The sequence below is a fragment of the Corvus moneduloides genome, chromosome 1 (genome assembly GCF_009650955.1).
Source record: "Corvus moneduloides isolate bCorMon1 chromosome 1, bCorMon1.pri, whole genome shotgun sequence".
NCBI lineage: Eukaryota > Metazoa > Chordata > Aves > Passeriformes > Corvidae > Corvus > Corvus moneduloides.
The window spans coordinates 58,997-78,413 of NC_045476.1; the positions used below are offsets into that span (position 1 = coordinate 58,997).

Consider the following 19,417-nt stretch of genomic DNA (forward strand, 5'->3'; position numbering starts at 1 on the left):
CCAAGGACAGCTAAATCCATCACTGAGGTTTCTGAGGACTTCATAATGATAAAATGTTTCTTCCATCCTTGCTCTAACCATTCCTACATCGTGTTGTACTCCCTAAGTACAATGTAAGTACTGCCTTCTCCTTGTTATCCCGCTCTTCACAAGATGCAATGCTTGCTGTAGGCCTGAATTATCACACCTGTGGTAACCTGAACTCTGCCACCTCTTTGAAGGGATTCACCTCAGCCCTCTTATCTCCACTTCCTCCTACCTGTCCTGTCCTTACATCTGCCTCATTTTCTGCTGCACTCTCCAACATTCCCACTAGGGCCTTATCCCTCACTTGGGTTGGGCATGGTGCCTTCCCAGCAGCAACAAGCCAACACTACCATTCAGACGTGTCTTGTCTCAGCTGATGTCCCCAGTAAAACCTACCACCCCAAAGGACAATCTTTAGAGTCCTCCAGCCCCAGTGAAACAGAGATAAGTCATACATCATCCAGGAGCTTCCCCTCCACGCGCAGCTCCCATGAAGCAATGCTGCCGTCGGAGTCATCAGCGTCTGATTTTGCAGGATTAAATGTGTTGGAGATGTAAAGTCTCAGTTTCCGCTTTTGCTGTTATACACATAGACAAGGGAAAAGTACATATCCAGTTTAAGTTCAAGATCTGAGGAAGCCACAGGAAAGGTGATAATTACACATTTAGTAGAGAATCTCCATGTTTTGTACAGTTGCACCAGTTATATTAGAATTTAAGATTCTGTTACATGTAAGAAAATACACTGAAGAGCTGAATCTGAAAATTCCTTTCAAAAACTCTTGGCTATACAAACATACTAAAATTCAGTGTAAATGGAGGAAGACAGGAGGTTGCCAAGCCTGAGAAGTGATACATCCTGTAGGTCTGGATTAGATATTTGAGAAATCACTGTGAGAAAAGCACGATATGATGTCCTTTCTGGCTTCAACCTAGCTAGATTGCTAAAACTCAGCTGCAACTCTATTGCAACATAAATGTCTTTCATAGTTGCATCAGTTCAAATTTGTAAATGGCAATCACAAATCAGCTCATGCAGCAAACTACCTGTCACGCACATCTCTGCTCATCTGCATTCTACCATCATGCAGCATCTGGTAATAATCCTCCTGCAGACACACCTGAACACACCGACACACACCGGCTGCCTTACCCTCCTGTTCACCCCACCTGCCTTCACCCTCAGCAAACATGTTGCAGTTCCACCTTCCTGGGAGACCGGAGTGAAGGAAGGCACCCTGCCTCATTCCTAACACCGAGTAGGTGCTCGAGTCTGTCAGAGATACAATCATGCCTACACATAATCATTTTTACAGAACACCTGAAGTTTCCCAGTCAGTGTAATGGCTTCTGGCCGTGTCATTTCTCAGCACCCCTCCTGCCATGCACCATGTGGAAAACACAGCCATTAAGTCTGATGCATGGATTCCAGAAAAGATTATTACCAAAAATTACTTTGGGACTCTAATCTCCAATACCTATGTATAACACAACGTCAAAAAGGCTACAGTTATCAAGTTAATGCAGACAAAACAACAGAAGAAAGGAGCAATCTTGTAAAGCTTTCACACACACATAGGAGAGAAGGAAGTTACATACAGCAGGTTGTAGAGCATAATCTGGCACAGAGGAATGGGGAAGGCAGAGATATATGGCTGAAGAGGAACAGAAAAATTACTACGTTTTGCCAAATCTGGAGAAGACAGTGACGGAGAGGTTTGATAGAAATGGAGTGTCAACAGTATGTTCTGGCAGGGAACAGGATTTTCCAAAGTGCCATCAGTGCAGAAAATGACAGGTTTACACAGGTAAGAACAGGGAGATAGGCAGAAAAACATTCCTGCGAATCAATGTTTTCTCCATCCTTTCCCACAGCATTTCTGTTGCCAAAGTGCTCTTTCATAATATAATTATTTTAATGACCCTAAGTCTCTATTTCATGCAGCGGACTTGTGAAGGACTTCACATTTTTAAATTCACAACTCTTCAAATTACTCTGCACATTTTATGCACCATTCCCAAATTTTATACCCATCTGGACTACTTGCAGAACTGTATCCACATACACAAGCAGGCTTTTACTTAAGAGTTCCTCAAAGATACTCTCCTGATAGTTCACATTTATATCACTGATTCCATTTCCTCTTCTTTCAGTTTCCAAAGACATTATCGTCATTCTCCCATTTACCCTGGAAACTCCTTCTCTCCTCATGTCTCCCCATATCCAGCTAGGAACCGTGTCTGTTTCCTCAGACGTCATTTCATCACTAAGATCATTTTCTGCAGTAACATCCTTATTCAAATCTGAGTGTTTTAGATGTCTCCCTTTCTCTCTAGCTGTCTTGTCCAGTCCACCTAAAACCGAGTTAACAACAACACCCAACTGAACCGTGAAGTATCGAGCTCCTCTCTTCCACACTTTCACTCCTTCCCTTTGATAGCCCCTTAGCACTCGTCTTTCAAGTCATGCACAAGCCAGGTACAGCTTATGTTTCAGAGCTGGTTTCCTGCTGGCTTCCCTGTATTTTCCCTGCTTTGCCAGAGTCTCAGTCTGCAAATCATTTGGTTGTTTCTCCTGCATCTCTCTCTTCAATTTAGAGTGTTTGGTTTTACACAACAAATTCTCTTTCTCAAATTTAAATATTTCCTGACTGTAACACCTATATACAAGCTGACTTCCACATCAGAAAGGAACTTAGAATAATTGTGAATAAAAATACTAAGTAATGGCTATCTCAAAAATTATAATTTCTCCTACTTTTTATGTATCTTGCTTTTACATCGAAAGCTATTTAGCCTTTGACTCCAACATGATACAGACACTACTGACAACCTGTCTGTACTGTGGCATGCTGTGCCTCCAGCCTCTGCTGGGCAGAGACATTCTATCCGACAACAAAATGTCCAACCTGCACCCTGGGGGCTGTCTTCAGATATTGGCCCAAGGTACTGCAAATCTGCAACACTATTAAGGCAATGATAATCTCTTCAATACAACCACAGAAAGATCCTTGCTTCTTACTCCTCAAGAAACCAGTCAGGTAGGGCAATTGTACAGCTGCAAGAATACTTCAACACCAAATGGGCTTTAAGTCTAATAAAAATCTTCGTTAAAACACAGAATAAGGGAACATAAAGAAGGAAAACTGACATTTGCTGGGTAAAATAAAATTTAAAAAAAATAAAATTCTGTAAACCAAATTTTCTCTGCTCACATCTCCTTGAAAATGCTTCATTTCTTCAGGTTTGCTCTTATTCCAGCAACTCCATGCCTTTCAGAGTGCAGACATGACCTGCAGAGTCAGCCAGACCTACCAGAGATGTTCTGGAGAGCAGTGTAAGAAACTGTGAAAGAGGCATCTGTCCATGAACACTGCTTGAACAGCCCAACATGCCCTGCACAACACTGTACTGACCCAGAAACATTCAAACCTCAACTACCTTTCTGAAGCTGCTGCCATCATGTCCACATCTTGCTTGTTTCCTGCCGCTCCTCCATTTTCTATCATGTTTCCCTGCTGCTGCTCCATTTTTCCTTCTTTTTCTGCCCTTTCCAGAATTACTACCACCTCTTCCTTATACATCTAGTGTTGCCAGCACCACTGGCTTCTTGTAAGAGCTACCTGGGAACGGTTCTGCTCTCAGACATTTTGGGAGGCTGACTGTCTCCTCTTCCAGGTCCAGGAACTAGACAATGTCACTTGAACTTGCCCTGCATACCCTTATCACCAATAGTGGTAATGCATACTTTGTGCAGTGGAATTTAAAGAAAATAAATTTAGAAATCCCTAGCAAAATTTCAGAACCATGGCTCTACAGCCAGAACAGTTACTTTGGACCCTCAAGCTCCTTCTCTCCTACCATAACTATTCTCCTGGCAGCTGATTTAAACTACCATTGCACCTGTGAAGCAAGACCCTTGGCAGACACCCAAGATTATAGTCTGAATCCTACCTGAAGGGATCCATCCAGTGAGTAACAACTCCAGCATGCACAGCTATACTGCTATCATAAGGATGTCCAGTCTTGGAAGATGCCAGTTCAGAGATGAGATACAGTCAAAATTCAGCTCAAGGAAGAAAGACACCAACATGGTGCTGGGTGGGGTTTTAGAGTCACTATACGGACCACAAAGTCTCTTCAGCTGCTGACACACACCCAAAACCACTGCATTTGGTTCACTCTCAGTACCCCTGTGTTCCACAATAATGTCAAGTCCATATCCAGAAGGCTCTCAGAACGACATATTCTTCCATCTCCAGTTACGCAACTCAATCTCATCCAGGCAGGAAATGATAAAAGTTATGTGCAACTTGATTGCTTTGCAGCTTAAATAAAGCAGTGGCAAGAAGCCACTGCCTTTCAACAAATTCTTCAAATTTCTTAGCCATGCACTTTACCACACAGACCTAAAATCTGTTCTCCTCTCTGTATGGTGGATTCTCAGAGAACAGAAAAGCAAGCAACCAAAGGATTCTCAGTAGTTGGGAGCAAAAACTAAAGAGAAGACTTACATCTCTAGGGCAAAGAGAAAGCATCACACTTCATCTCTTCAAACACACCAGAACTTTACCACCCACAAAGGCAAAGCTAAGCAGGGGGAAATTCACAGAGACCTGATCAACACTGTAAATCAAATAATCTCTTGTCCAAAAATCAGCAAACGCTTGATCTCCTTGCTCTCTAAGAGTAAGATACAGATCTTTGCTTCAGCAAAAGGAACTTTAAATTGCAGACATATTAAAATGAAAAGCCTTCCCCTAAACGCACTGTGTTTCATTTACAATTTCTCCTTGAGAAATCGAAAAGGAAAAAAAATAATCGTATGTAATAAATGAGTGGTCATGTCAGCAATGAACTCCTGCAAAGGTCTCAGCACAACTGCTGGGAGAGCTCACATGAAATCAAACAGGTCTGAATGGGAGGCTGACAGAAACGGTGGAGCAGCACAGCTACAGCTTGCTCTCTCTCCAAGCTCTCCAGTGTCATCTTCACACAAATCAATACAGCTTTAAGTTCAAATACATGAGTGAAATGCTGGAAATCTGCCAAATCCTTCAGAAAGCTTCCCCTGGTTTACAGTGTTACTTTGTTTTTTTTCAGTTTCCATTAGCATTGAATCCCTAACAAGTCAAATCAGGAAGCGAGTATCTGATGATCCCATGATCTGTGTGCTATCCCCCAGACAAATCTCCATCAACTGCTGAAGTTTCCTTCAATGAACTCTCAGGCTGGACACAAAACCTCCAGGATGCTTCCAGGGAAGTTGTGTCTGGGATTTCAAACAAATGAACAAAGTTATTAGCGGATAGTCTATTCCCAATTGACGCAAGAAAATCTGGCTGCCAATCTTATAAGCAGTATTGTGTTAAGAGCTCTCTAAGTATATCTTAAGGGTGAATTTCTATGCACCTCAACATAGCATAAAAACCTCAAGCAGAAAGCACAGAAAAGATTAAAATCCGTGGTTTTGCCTTTGCATATAGAGTAACTTTTTAGGAAGCATAATGAACAGTGGTAGCATGGAGACTAAAAATCAGGAGACAGAAAAGACAGTGATCACTGTCTCATCATTATAAAAGTCCCAAGTTAAATAGAGAGTGTCCATATCAGAGCTGGAATATAGAGGCATCTCACTCAGAGCAGCAGCAAGATATGTCAAAATTTGCAGAAGAAACAAAATTAGTTAGGTAACTCCTGAAAAAGATGGACAAGAATGTAAAAATGGTCAACCCAAAGCAGAAAAATCAGTGACTTAGCAGACTATAGAAATATCATGAATAATAAAAGGAACAAGACAATATTTACTGAGTGCAAAATTGCAGTGCATGAAAAACACTTGTAGACAGTTCTATAAAAGCTTAAACAACAACAACAAAACTCAAAAAAAGGTGAAACGAATGCTGCAGAGGAATAAAATGCAAATTAGTATGGGCAACAGTCTACAAAATCAGCTGCAGCAGCTTATTTGGTAGTTGTATACGGTACTTTCTCAGGAGAGAATGAGGAGTTGTATAGTGACAGGCAGTAAGAAGAAGCCAGGCGCATTGAAAAATTATTTTTCTACAGTGATTGGGAGGAATGAATTTTTTACCTGAGAAAAGAGAACATTAAAGAACTTGAAAGACAAATTTAAAACATTGACTGATTAAAGAAGGAGATTAGGTGTTCACATTTTCCTTATCTCATAAAGCAAAAAAGCAGAACACATAAAATTACACCACAAGACAAGTGTTTCAGAAAAAAACCCAAACTGCTTTTTGGCAACAACCCAGTATCAATTCCTAAGTCATCTTAAAATCTGAAAGTGGGGAAAAGATCCCAATTCACAAAACTAGGGAGAGAGACACTATGATGGTATTCTGATGCTACTACTTGTTTTTAACCTAAAAATGGAGAACCTGGAAGCAGATAATTTAGTTCGGAAACTGCAACTCTACACTGTCTGGCAAACAGAATGTCCCACACTAGTTCACTGCAAAAGAGTGACAGTCCCTGGATGACAGTCTCTGGTTTGGGTGAGACCAATGTACTGTCTGTGGTGCCAGGACCTGGAGTAGGAGCCTTTGCTTGTGACATGGGTCTCATCCCTCTTTCTGTCAGGAGACCCTGGTTCAAGCTTTGGGATGAAAATCATTTCAGTTTTAAATTATTGTTATGCCCACAGCTGTCTATCTCAGGCTTACACAGTGGAGAGAAATAGGCATTTTTTAGGGCATTATTTGTCTATATTCTTTTAAACATCCGCTTCTGTATGAGAAGAATTGTGCCCTGAACACCATTGCCTATACCAACTTAATCCCACAACTATGAAGGGAGCCGAGAGCAACTAGCTCACATATAAATGAATAAAATAGATATGTCTATACTTAGCCAAATAAATCCCACTCCCAACGTTCACCATGGACTTAGAGCTGCAGAGATTTTTCAGTAATTCATTCTTCTTTAACGACATCTACTGGTCTGGAGTTGAGTGTTTGGTTTCTGTTTCTTTCAGGCCATGGAGCTTGCTGTATCTATCAAACAGCCCTGTCTGCCTGACTACCTCCTAAAAGTTCTTTCTGGAATTCTGACCACGTGGGTCTTCCATGAAGTCAGTACAAGGACTCTTGCTAATGCTGCTCTGCAGAAAAGGAATTCTGAGACTCTCATGACAGATGCAATCCAAGAATGCAGGACTGGCTGAAGAAGAGTAGAGAACACAGCAGTGCCCAACAAGCAGAAAACTACCAAGGCAGGATCTAAACTGGAAAAGCTGGCAGCTGAAGGGGGCTGCTGACAGTGGTCAAAGGACCTGACAGGTGGGGAAGGCGACTTCCCCCTTCAACAGCTGCACAACCCCCAGGCCTCCTCACTTCTTGAGCCATCCCACAGCTGTCACCGGGTTCAACAGCACAACTGTTCTCAGGAGATCCAAGTAGGATCAACAGGACAAACATATTCTGTGCACTATCCTCAGGAAAAAAATGCTTAAACCACTTCCCCCTAAAATTTCCCCAGAATGGTTAGTCTTCAGACAGAAAAAAAACCCCAGCCTGAGCAACACTAGACCATAAATCTGTGGTTCCCTACGACTGCTTCTACAGCCGAATCACTGTGACTAACACCGTAACTGCAATTACAGCTGATAATTCTGAGAAATCCTGCATATTCCCTACATAATTTTACATACCTCAGACAAATTCATATTTCTCCCAGGATTACAGTCCCAGTTTGAGAATCACTGTTTTAAGGCAAATATTTCAAAATTACAAGAGCTTCGATGAGAGATGGAAATGCAGAGATAACTTCTATTGCTGTTACCAATTCTGCAACTATAATAAAATGAAAATACTTAACTTTAAGAAAAACCCAAGTTTATCTAGATTTAGCTCTATTTTGACAGGTCTGCTAGGACTACCTATATATGAATTTGAAAAACATCTGTTTGATCATTCTCTAGATGCTGAGTAACTGATACTTAAAATATGTTTGCTGAGCCTTAGATGGAAACAGAATTTTCTGTCTACAGTTTCCGTAGAGTGTTGTGCCTCCTACACTCTTCCCTATCCCAGACACTGAATATCTCCATTGCACAGCTTACAGCTGGGACCTTGTGTACCTGTTAAGTCCCTCATTAAAGAGTTTGCCACAGAATAAACAATTTCCTGCTGATTTATGAATTCCAGTCAGAGTCTTCAATCATTTTTAAACATGGCCAGATTCCTAGCTAGTTTAAAAGAATGGTGTTCTACCCATATCAAGAAGGTAAGACAAATTATTTCTTCTGAGAGTCCAATCTACTATGTACAACACTTTTTAATAATGAACTTGTGATTTAGACCCTCCACAATACAGTTTCCTATCTATCTAGGTATGTTAATGGAACGTAATAGTTTTTTGTGGGTTTGTTTTTTTTTTTTTTTACTGTTGTTGTTGGAGGTTTTTTTTTGCTTCACATATATCAACTGGAAAAACATCAAGAGGTAAAAGCCTTCCACATTTTATCAGATACCTGTACAGTGACAAACACAATGGAATATTGATCTTTGTTGGGCTGACTCCCATCACTGTAGTACAGACAAGAATGACAGCTTTACTTCACAGCAGACATACAGCTACAAACCCCTTCATTCTATGGGAGTTACTAGATGAATGAATATGAGCTACCCCATACAGTCACAAGAAATTAAATGAGACATGAAAAGAAATTCTTCACAACGAGAGTGGACAAAAACTGTAACAGACTGCCTGATGAGGCTGTGAAACCTCCATCCTTACAGATTTTCAAAACTCAACAAGGCCTTGACAACCCTGTTTTTAGCAGAAGATTGAACTAGGTAACTTCAGTTTCCTCCTATCTAAACTCTTCCATGATTCAAATTAATAGACTCAGAAAACTTAGAAAAAGACCATTTCAGTGGGATATTAGGAAGAGTGAAGTGCTGGACTTGATCTAATAGAAAGAAACTGCAGAAAACGTCATCAACTCTCTTCTCACACAAATAATCATTTCTGTAAGTAGTTCTTGCCATTGTATGTTCTGTTATTCCAGAAGTTCCACTTTTGACCGAATTTGAATTGGAAATGTAATACATACCTTCAGCACACTCCTCTAATCTCTTATTTTCTCATTTTTTATCATTTTAATACAAAGTTCCCAAACCAGTGTTTATTTATCCCTAGGGTATTATTCCCCTTATTAGAGACTTTCAGAAGCTAGAGCAGGTAATAGCCAGAATTTTCTCTTTTCTCTACCACTTTTCTATGCACGCTGATTCCCAGCTGTTTGCTCTTAGGAGCTTTGTCTGAACTGTTCCAAAGCATTTCTGTTAATGGGACTTTTACTGGAAAGGTATTTCCACCATTTACTACAAGAATTATTTTCCTCCCCTGACACAATCTACAAATTTTTCACAACATACCTTCATTGGCCTCTTCAGTGCTTCCTGAATATCCACGCGCTTCCGCATAATGGTCTGGTCTAGTTTGCGTTCAAAGGCCAAGAGATCCATGTAGGCCTGGGACTCAGGAACCAGCTCCCGGATCTGAGAAGGAAGCAAGGAATGTCCAAGCACTGGAAGCGCGAATCTGCCATGTTCCAGAACAGCAATACTGACACACTCCCAGCCCCTGGAGAGATGTGACCAGAGTTCTCCCTCTGACAGCAGTTCCCAGACAGCGAGGCAGGTCTCAGTGGCATGGGACAAGCATAGACTGAAAAGCGAGAGCACGGAACGGAAGCTAATGGATTCTGGAAGATCCTGTCTGAATCCACAAGGCCTGAATCATGGCTGTTTTCTTCAAGAGAGGTTTAGCTACGGCAGCCAGGGAACCGCTACTCTCAGCAATCCGAAGTACAGTGAGTTTGTCCAGTTCAAAACTAAAGAGTGCTGCATCTCTCTAGACTAAAAGAGTGTTCATGTTGATGTTTCAAAACCAAGTGTTACCCATTGTAAGTAAAAACTGTCACGTAGGATGCCAGCCTTTGCCAGCGTATCTTCCTGGCTGAGGTGAAATTGACCTTCACGTCAAAGTTTCAACACGATCAGGTATCAGGTGTCAACTTATGATCCTGCCAACTTTTATTGGTACTTTAATACATAGTTAACTACGTGAGTTCTATTGACAACCCCCCTTTTTATTTTCTGTTTTACAAGGAAGTTAGCAGAAGTGGGGATATGAAGTAGGTTGGAACAAAGACGTAAAGAACTGAGCTTAGAAATGGGTAAGTATACCCTTAAATGAAAATGCTGGTTCTTAATTTGGAATACCTCATGCAGGCAAACCATAAAAAAAGGTACTGTAAGTAATTAAAACAGATCTACCAGACAACCTTGTCTATTTCTACAATATTCACTGTAGCTTTCACCTACGTAACTAAAATACTTAACTGTTATAATATTTCCGTAGGAATTAAAAGTGAGTTGGTATTCCTGTTTTGCTTTAGAATCAAAATTAGTTATAGTTAAAATTACAGTTTATATCTGGTGTAAGACACAAACATACATGTGAGAGACACCAGGCATACACTTGTTCCCTGTGATCTGCAAGGACATGAGAACTATTGCACGAGGTCATGCCAAGAGCTGGCTCTCCTAGTACTCTGACAAGGTTTGAAAGTTGCTGCCTTTTAATACCCACAATAGCCCAAGGCAGAGCGTTCCAGAACCTCACCAGGCAATGTGGGAGGAAGTACCTCCTTTTGCTCATTTGGAACCAGCCACCAGTGAGCTTCATTTGATGTCATTTCCCTGCACTGCTGGAGCAGTGGTGGGCAGGCATTCCCTAGGCACCTTTCCCACATGTTTTACAGGTTTTTTTCATCCTTTTCTTAATAATTTTCTTTTCCAGCCTGAAGACAAACAATTTCTCCCTGCTGTATTTAGACTGATTAAGATTATCAAATAAATGTCTCTTTCAACCTACTCTGTTTGTTTTGAGATGGTAGAGTAACTGCTCTACTTACAGCAAGATTGATACTTTGGAAAAGCAGAAACCACAGAGCAAAAAATTGTGTTCGGCTTTAGCTGAACCATTATATTTTTAACTGCTTATATGCTTTCTCAATGTGTTAGTATCAGCAGAATAATAAAAGAAACATGAGCACGAAGAGCAAGCATTACCCTGGAAACATCAGGGAATTGACAGACAGCTTGCAGAGTAAGGGCAGCGAGGCAGTGAGTGCAAATCTTTGGACCCAACAAAACACCCCAAAGGTTTCTTCCTGTTCTGCACAGATAAAAAGATTCCTCAGTTCCTTGCCTGGAAATCAATCATGGTGTGCTGCAGTCAATTAAAAATTCTGGACCAAAAAAGTAGCTTCAGACCTTTGATGCCAAGTTCCACCAGAGTCAGTTTGTGAACCCCCCAGGCACATGGTGAAGCAGGGAGAGGCCTACAGAGTCTTTAAGATACAGCCTATACAACACAGATGATACAACCTTTCAATGGGTACTAGACCCAGGATCTAACAAAATTTCTAGTAAGTTTGTAGAAACAGCAGAAACCTTCAATAAATTTTTCTATTCCACACCTTTACATCTTTTACCACATGAAAGCGAAAGGGCAATTCCTATTCCATTCCTATAACCAAACTGGATGTTAAACATTATAAGATGTTAAAAAGCACAAACACTTTAAAATCAGCCAAAGACAAAACTGCATCTAATTCCTTGAACTGCAAATGGCCACAGGTTGGGAGAGCATTTGAGAGAAGAATTGTACTGGCTGTGTTTGTATTCTTCTCTAGGGATGTGTTATGGTCCCAGCAAAGATAGGATTTTGGGCTAGATCAAAGGCTCACTCAGGCCAGTTTTGGCAGCTCTTACAGTCTTTTGCTTTCTCACCCTACTAATGGAATAATCTTTTGGAGGCATGATAGTGTTTATGTGATACTGATCTGCACAGCCTGCCTAATTCCTTCTTCTTGCATGGTTTGCCCTAACTGAAAAGTTCATAGCTCCATGCAAGTCTACACTCTTCTACAAAAGTTCTAACTACAAATGTGAAAAGAGTATTTCAATACTTAAATTCTCCATTCTGGCCTTTATCTAGTAGAAGAAACTCCAGAAAGCACCGAGCAGTAGCAGAAGCAGCATCTTGTCAGCCAAGGTTTTGAAGCTTATATAGTAACACTTTATCTTAGAATTACTTGGATAACTGCAAGAGATTACTATTAACATTAGTAAGACACTGTCTTTCTAGAGGCTGGAGTTGTTTCTCTTTCTATTGTGAAAACTCAAATGTTTCAAACTTTTAAAAGTTAGTAAAAAGCAATTATTACTAAATTCTGCATTTTTATCCTTGATTTCCACAGGTTTTTTTTATCAATGGTGACAAAAAAATGGCCAACTTGCAAGTGGGGGCAGTGAGGACAGTGTGGAAGGAATGGCCTGATGGGAGTCTCTCACAAGTTCCTTGTAGGAGCAGCAGAGTGTGGGGGCCCCACCACACCTGCCTGTAAACAGACGTGCAAGGATCGTGAGACAGAATCAGAAACCAAGGAACAGCTGCAACACTACAAATTTTGGGATACGAACAACATCCTTGGATAGCTTCTATGGCTGTCACAGTATGACAGCTTGGAAGGCAACGACAGCAGTCAGCAGGCTGGGGAAAGCAAGGAGGAAGCCTTCTGCAAGAAGATCAGCAGCAGAAGGAATGCTAAGGAAAACCCAGGTCTGGGTCTGGTTCTGCTGCTCTTGTCAAAAGCCACAGAGAAAGCTCCATGTTGTCTTTGGCTCCACTGCTCCTGGTTAAGGCCTGTCCTCAGGCCTCCCAGGGTCCTGAGCCCAAGTCAGTCAGGGCAGCAGGGCTGTTCAGAGGGACCCTGACAGGCCGCAGAAACAGGACGGCGCTTCAGCATGGTAGAGCCCAACGTGGGAGAAGTTCTGCTCCTGGGACAGAATGATGCCGTGCAGGGGCACAGGTGGGCATCGGCGGGGTAGAAAACAGGTTGGCAGGAGAGGACTTGGGGGCCCTGCTGGACAGACAACAAGTGCAGAAGGAGTCTGTGAGGTAAGGCAGCCATAGCAAAGGTCAGCTGCAAAAGGGGCCATATTAGCGCAGGTGTTGCCATCAAGCCTGGGAAAGAGGCTCTTCCTTGCTATGCCACGCTGGTGAAACTGGATCTGGACTGGTGGGCACAGGACCACAAAGATGTGACACTCTGGAGCAAGGCCCGCAGAGGCTCAGTAGGATGGTGGGGGCTGGAGCACAGACCTGCCGAGAGAAGTTGCAAGAGCTTCTCCAGCCTGGAGGAGAAAAGGGAAAAGGGGATCGCCTGGGTGAGTGCGACTGCCACGTGGACTGCTGAAGCACAGACAGGGCCAGCCTCCCCTTGGAGGTGCCTGAGATTAGGGTGAGAGGCAACAGAAATTCACTGCAGCACGGCCAATTCACTCCCTATAAGGAATTGGTTTGTAAAAAAACCTCTGACAAAACAAACAAAACACACGATGGTATTAAAACATTGGAACAGGCTGCCAAAAAATACTCTGGGGTGCCCATCCTTGGCTGGATATATTCAGTACCCATCTGGACAAGGTCCTGAGCAAGCTGATGTAATTTGAACCTGTTTTGTACAACAGCTGGCCTGCACAACTTTCAGAGGTCCTACTATTGTGCACCTCCAAGGTCCCAGAAAAAACCCAATAAATAAAATTGGACCTATTTCTGGCAGGAACAATTGGAGTTGCATTCTTCACTGGAGGACAACAGAGCAGTTTCAGCCATCTTGATTTAAAAAAAAAAATCACTAATAAATGGAGATTTGGCAGCTTCTTCAGAATTAGGCTACCCTAGAATTCCCTTCTTTGAGAGAGGTAACAAAATCCAAGACCCCTTACTCCCCCCATGTTTGACAAGCTCAATTTGATCCTGAGCTGGTTTTTTTACTACCTATGGCAGATGCACACAACCCACACATTTCACAGGTATTGTTGAGAACCAGAACTTTTAAATTTTAAGTGGCAGTGACTGAAGTCTGACTTGGCAGCTACCGGACAGTTTCCCCAAAAAGAAACCTTAGACCATAGCTTATTGACAAAAGTGTCTCTACCACTGAGGCTTCTACGGTGGTCAAAGAAAGACTGCTAAGGGCTGACACTCCTTATATATCGTAACTGTGCCACCCCGCGACCCCTGAGAGAGAGTGGTTTGAGGAGGATTTCTGACTGACTACCACAGGGCCAGTAATATAGTCCAGTAAAATGGCAAAAGCAATCCATATTCTTGGTCCTCCTCTCTTAAGAGCTGGCAAGCCATTGCTGTTGCTAGGTCCCCTCAGAGCCTTCCTTCAGGATGAACAAGGCCAGTTGCCTCAGTCTTTCCTCATGTGCTGATCCAGTCATTCAATCAACCTGACAATCATGCACTGACCTCAGTCCAGTTGCCAATGTTTTTCTTGAATTCAGGATCCCAAAACTGGACACAGTGCTCTAGCAGTGAGCTAACAAGTACTGAGCAAAGAAGGGTAATCAAGTCCCTCAATCTCTTGGCTGTGCTCCTGGCCACAGAGCTGTGGACGCTGTTAGTCATTTTTGCTGACAAGGCATACCTCCTGCTCACGCTCAGCTCACCATCCAACAGCGCCTCCAGGGCCTTTCCAGCAGTGCTGCTTCCCAGCCAGGCAGTCCTCCTCTCTCCCAAGGAAGAACATTTGACTTAGTTGCAATTCATAAAGTTCTTGTTGGTTCATTCCTCCAGCCTGTCCACACGCATATCGACTGGTTTCCCCACCCAGTGATTGGTGTCATCTGTACATTTATAAGCAAGCATTGCACTGCCTCCTCCAGTGGCAAAGATGCTGGACTGAACAGCTGCCAGGACACATCCCTGCTGTACTCTGATGTCAGTGTCTTCATGGCCAAGTGCAACCATTAGCCACCTTCTCAGCCTCATCACCTAAGCAGATGGCTGTCAGCCCATTTAGACCAAAATGTCCCAACCTGGATACAAGACTATTATGGATGACAGAGTGGCCTTGAAAGGACACTGTTGGTGTGTCAGATGCAGCCTGTTGGGTATCATGGAGTTGTATGGGTCAACTTTCCTCAACTAATCCCTGGCCCAATCCCTGTCCACTGTCGGCTGTTACTCTTGGATGCGTTCACTGATCACTGGGCATGGGAGGCATTGTTAGTGCAGACTGAACAAAGAAGGCTTTGAGTGCTTCAGACTTACTGTCTCTGTCATCACTGGATCACCCAGTCCACTCGCCATGGGGCACACATTTTCCTTGGTCAGCCTTTATTACTAGTGCAATAGCAGAAGCTTTTCTTGTCCTTGATGTCCCTTGAAGATCTCAAGTACAGCTGAGCTTTGACTTTGCCGATACCATTCCCTGTATGCCCAGGCAACATTTCTAAACTCCTCCTCTGTAGCCTGTCCCTGCTTCACTTCTTGTACATTGCCTTTTGATGTTGGGACCACCTCTGTGAGTTCCCTATTCTGGGCTCCTCATAAATTTGCTCGTTTTCCTGCCTTTAAAACAGGCTGCTCTTAAAGGTCCTTAAAGACCTCCCAGTTTCCCTGAGCCTTCAGACTGGCTTCTCAAGGAATCACACCTACTAGTTCCCTGAATAAGCCAAACCCTGCTTGTCTAAAGTCCAAGGTTTGTACTTGACTACTCTCCTTCCTTATTCCCTGCAAGAGCTTGAATTTCTTTATTTCACGGTTGCTATATCCAAGGCTACCACTGATTATCACACCCCTTAACATCATCTTTCTTACAAGTGAATGGCAGATCCAGGTGTTCCTCACCTCTGGTTGACTCAGATGGAGAAAGAGGTGGACAACAGCCATGCAGTGACCAAACCAGAGCAGGACAGCTATTATGGCATGGGATCTGTGCAGAGAATTCCACATGGTGGTCAGTGAAGAGCAGCAGCAAAAATTGACTAAATATTTGCGTAAAAGAAAATGAAGTAGAGAGGCTGAAAAGGAGAGGACAGGTATACAAAAACCTGTCAGCACAGCTAGACAAAAAGACCTCAGGAATTTGGGGCTGAGTGAGAAGAACAGCAGCCAATACTAAGAGACAAGTATGCCACCGAAGGAGGGGCAGTTTGCTGTTTCAAAGTTGCAATCCACTCAGCAAGTTAAACAAGGAAAAGCAGAAACAGGCACAGCTATGGAGCCAGAATGGTTTTCAGCTGAGACTCTTGCATCAGAATGGGTAGGCAAGGAAGCCAAAGAAACAGAATGGTGGATCACACTCACAGTTCCTGGGAAAAAATGTAATGACTCAACACTAAGAGAAAATAAGACTGACCAGAAGTAATGAGGAGGCAAGGCCTGGAGAAAGAAGTGCAATCCGAGGTGCAGTCATGTGTCCCTACAAACAGTTTGTGGTCTGAGGTCAAAATCGAGGTACAACTGCTAAACTTGGGTCACAAAGGCAACATCAGCTCCAGAGATTTAGGTCCCTGGCTATGAATGAAGATGCCTCTGCAGTTCTCCAAAACTGAATGAGGGTTTTGGTGACAACCAGGTGTGAACAAGGGAAAGATCCAGAAGTGAGGAAAATGGGGCAGGAAAGAACCTGCTGGACAGAACTGGAGTTAATGTTAAATACACTATAAAAAATATTAAGCCTTGCTATGTTACTCAGTATGTCAACTGAGCTTAACCAAGTCCTTGTGTTCATTAAAACTGCATTTTAGACAAAAGAAATGCAGTCAATACAAGCAACTTGCATTTAAGTAAAGCATTTGACATACAGTCATAAAGGGAACCACTCCTTAAGACTGAAAAATGGGGATTGGAACAAGACCTGGCATAGCAAATAAGTATTAAGCAGGAAGTACCTCATGGACCATTCATTAATAGTTCTTGTACAAAAAGGAGAAGTATGCTAAGAAAACTTAGTAATGACAAATTTGGGTGTCACTGTCATTGCAAGGCAGAGGATAGTACAGAAAATGTGAGGAAGCTCAGAACTGTATAATGGAGATGGGGTGAAATATAGCATTACAAAGCACAGGATCATGCCTCAGAGTCTAAATCCTGCTCTAATATGGGAATTCATCAGTTGCATATGACAGAAAGCAGAAATACTTGTATTAGCCAATCACAGAATGACCAGAGGCTGTATCAGTGTGGAAAGGCCATGAATAAAAAACAGCACAGCCATACCAATTTGCAGTGCTCTTTCCAGTAAAGATAAAAAATGCAGGAGTGGCATTCAAGCACTGGTGATACTGGTAATCTCTCCTACTACGTATAGTTCTGGTTTATTGAGAGGTAGATTTAAGAAGGTTTGAAAGAGGTTAATTTAACCTGGAATAGATAAAACAAGTGACTAAGAGGATTTCAAGAGGGGAGCCTCTCTTACTTGGGAAGCTAAAAGCATTTCCCTTGCTGAGCCTAGCAAACAAAAAAACCCAAGCTGCCAGATCAAAAGTATGTCTCAAGTAACTAGTCTTGAGGTGGCAGTTGTGTCATGGCTTCCACAACAGAGGGAACCAGACTGGAAGTGCCAGGATGTCCTATGCAGTTCCCTAATCCAATCTTCCTATGTGCAACAGTTTGCCTGGAGTGGCTCAGTGATCCTACCCAACAGCACTATGCTCCAGGACTATGGCACAGGCTTAACCAGAGAGCCTGGAAATCCAACAAGAGGTTATCAGTGCCAACTGCCTGAGTCATTACCATAGTGAGGAATACTGAGAACCCACTGCTACATAAGATCATTTTCAAGAGTAAAATGTATTTAATAGCCTCCTCTCTCCCCTTCAAAGTTCTCAGAAAACATAAGCAGGAGTCTGCAAAAAGTCTGTGGGTAACAGATGCTGACTGACTGGAAAACACTCCAGAGGTAGTTCCAGAAAGCTGGAAGTTTTACCCTGTGTTTCACATGCATTCCACAGCCACCAGTGCAAACCCTCCACTTGACAGGACAATGATGTGCACAGCATTTCTTCATCCCACAGATGGTGTAAGGGATTTCTGACACACTACCGCAGCCTGACAGAGTATCTTAACCCAGACAGAGGTCACATCATAGACACCAGCAGTGCAGCTGCACTGATAAAAACCCCACTGCAGAAAAGACCTCTAGCAATTGCTTTATTACTCCATCAGTTAAAGCTGTTGGCTGTCAGCAACAAAGATACTGAAAAGTAAGAATATTTGATGACAGCATGGTTCTGAAAGCATCTGTAGAGATTTTTGACACACCTATAGAAGTCTCTACCTATTAAAGAATTATCATGGACTTGGTAAACAGAGTCAGCGGTCTTCTGCTGGCAAAAAAGTTTGATTACCTCTGAGACTTTTAATTTTATAAAGGCAACAGGCAAAATAAAAATCCAAAACAAAAACACTCCCACAACCAACAAAACAAAAACAACCAAACCAACCTAAAAGCACCTCGAAATGAACGTACATTTGCAGCAACAGCCTCGCTATATGGGACGTATCATTGTCTGTGAAAGCAGTTTGTGTGGGACAGACAAAACTGACAGTACAAGAAACTTAGCCTTCATTATAAAAACGTACAGACCACCAGTAGAGCAAGAATGAGGCTTCAACACAACAACCAGGAGGCTGCAAGTAGTTCAAAGGTCTGGGTTTAATGGTAGCTTAGTCTTTCAAGCAACATGAGATCTAATGGCTTACATATGAGAGGCTCTGCTTTCAGAAGGTGGCAGGAATGACAAGAGAAGAAGGGATAGAATGACACCAGGAGTACCAAAGTGGGCTCACCTCTTTGGATGGCTGGTAGTAGGCACCTGTGAAATGTCACAGAACAGACTTTGGAGCCTGCCAGCAAATTTGGGCTCACACTAGCAATGGAGCTTGAAAACTTGAAAAGGATATGGAGGAAAAGGACACACCTGTCCAAGGGATTCTGAGCCTAGAAAAAGCACCAGTCAAAGCAACTGAGACTAAGATGTGACAAGGGTGTGTGTTTTGAAGCCTTTTGAGACCAAGCAGGTTCTTGGGGACTGTACTGAAGAGGGTAAAGGAAAGGAAAAGTCTGGGAGTAATGAGAGAGGAGAACAGAGAGAAATCCCAATGTTTAGAAAGGAAGTAGATGATGGAAGCATTGAGGATCAAACATGGGCAGATGCCAAAAGCTAGACATATCCCCAGGGATAAGAGAATTAGTAACTCTCCAGACAATACAGACCCCTTGGACTCTGTTGTTTACATGGGTTCACTTCAGTCCTACGGTGATACAACCACAAAAATCACAACCTGGAAGCTCTACTGGGCCAGAGACCTGAGTCTGAGTCCACCCCCTCAGGTACAGCCACACTCTGGACCAGGTTTTGGCCAGCCTCAAAAATGGATCAAAAGCATTCTGGAGACCCGAGGGCCCCAGTGCCGAGCTGTCGCTTGGCAGCCCAGCACCACGGTCCCTCCAGCAAGCGGCAGTGCTGGCTCGGCTAACCCAGGCACG

The 19,417-nt window shown here is 42.8% G+C and overlaps 1 protein-coding gene across 11 annotated transcripts in view; it reads right to left on the bottom strand.

Annotated features, from left to right (window-relative positions):
* The window catches only part of SMARCD3 (SWI/SNF related, matrix associated, actin dependent regulator of chromatin, subfamily d, member 3), an 80,695-nt gene that overhangs the window by 20,486 nt on the left and 40,792 nt on the right, over positions 1-19,417 (bottom strand). For 10 of the 11 annotated variants that reach the window (XM_032125338.1, XM_032125492.1, XM_032125405.1 and 7 more), the window contains 2 exons: positions 9,432-9,554; positions 483-605 (listed from right to left, as the gene is read on the bottom strand). In XM_032125338.1, the coding sequence (XP_031981229.1) occupies positions 483-605; positions 9,432-9,554 (246 nt within the window). The remainder of the gene's footprint in view (positions 1-482; positions 606-9,431; positions 9,555-19,417) is intronic. The other variant, XM_032125752.1, reaches the window with a different exon arrangement.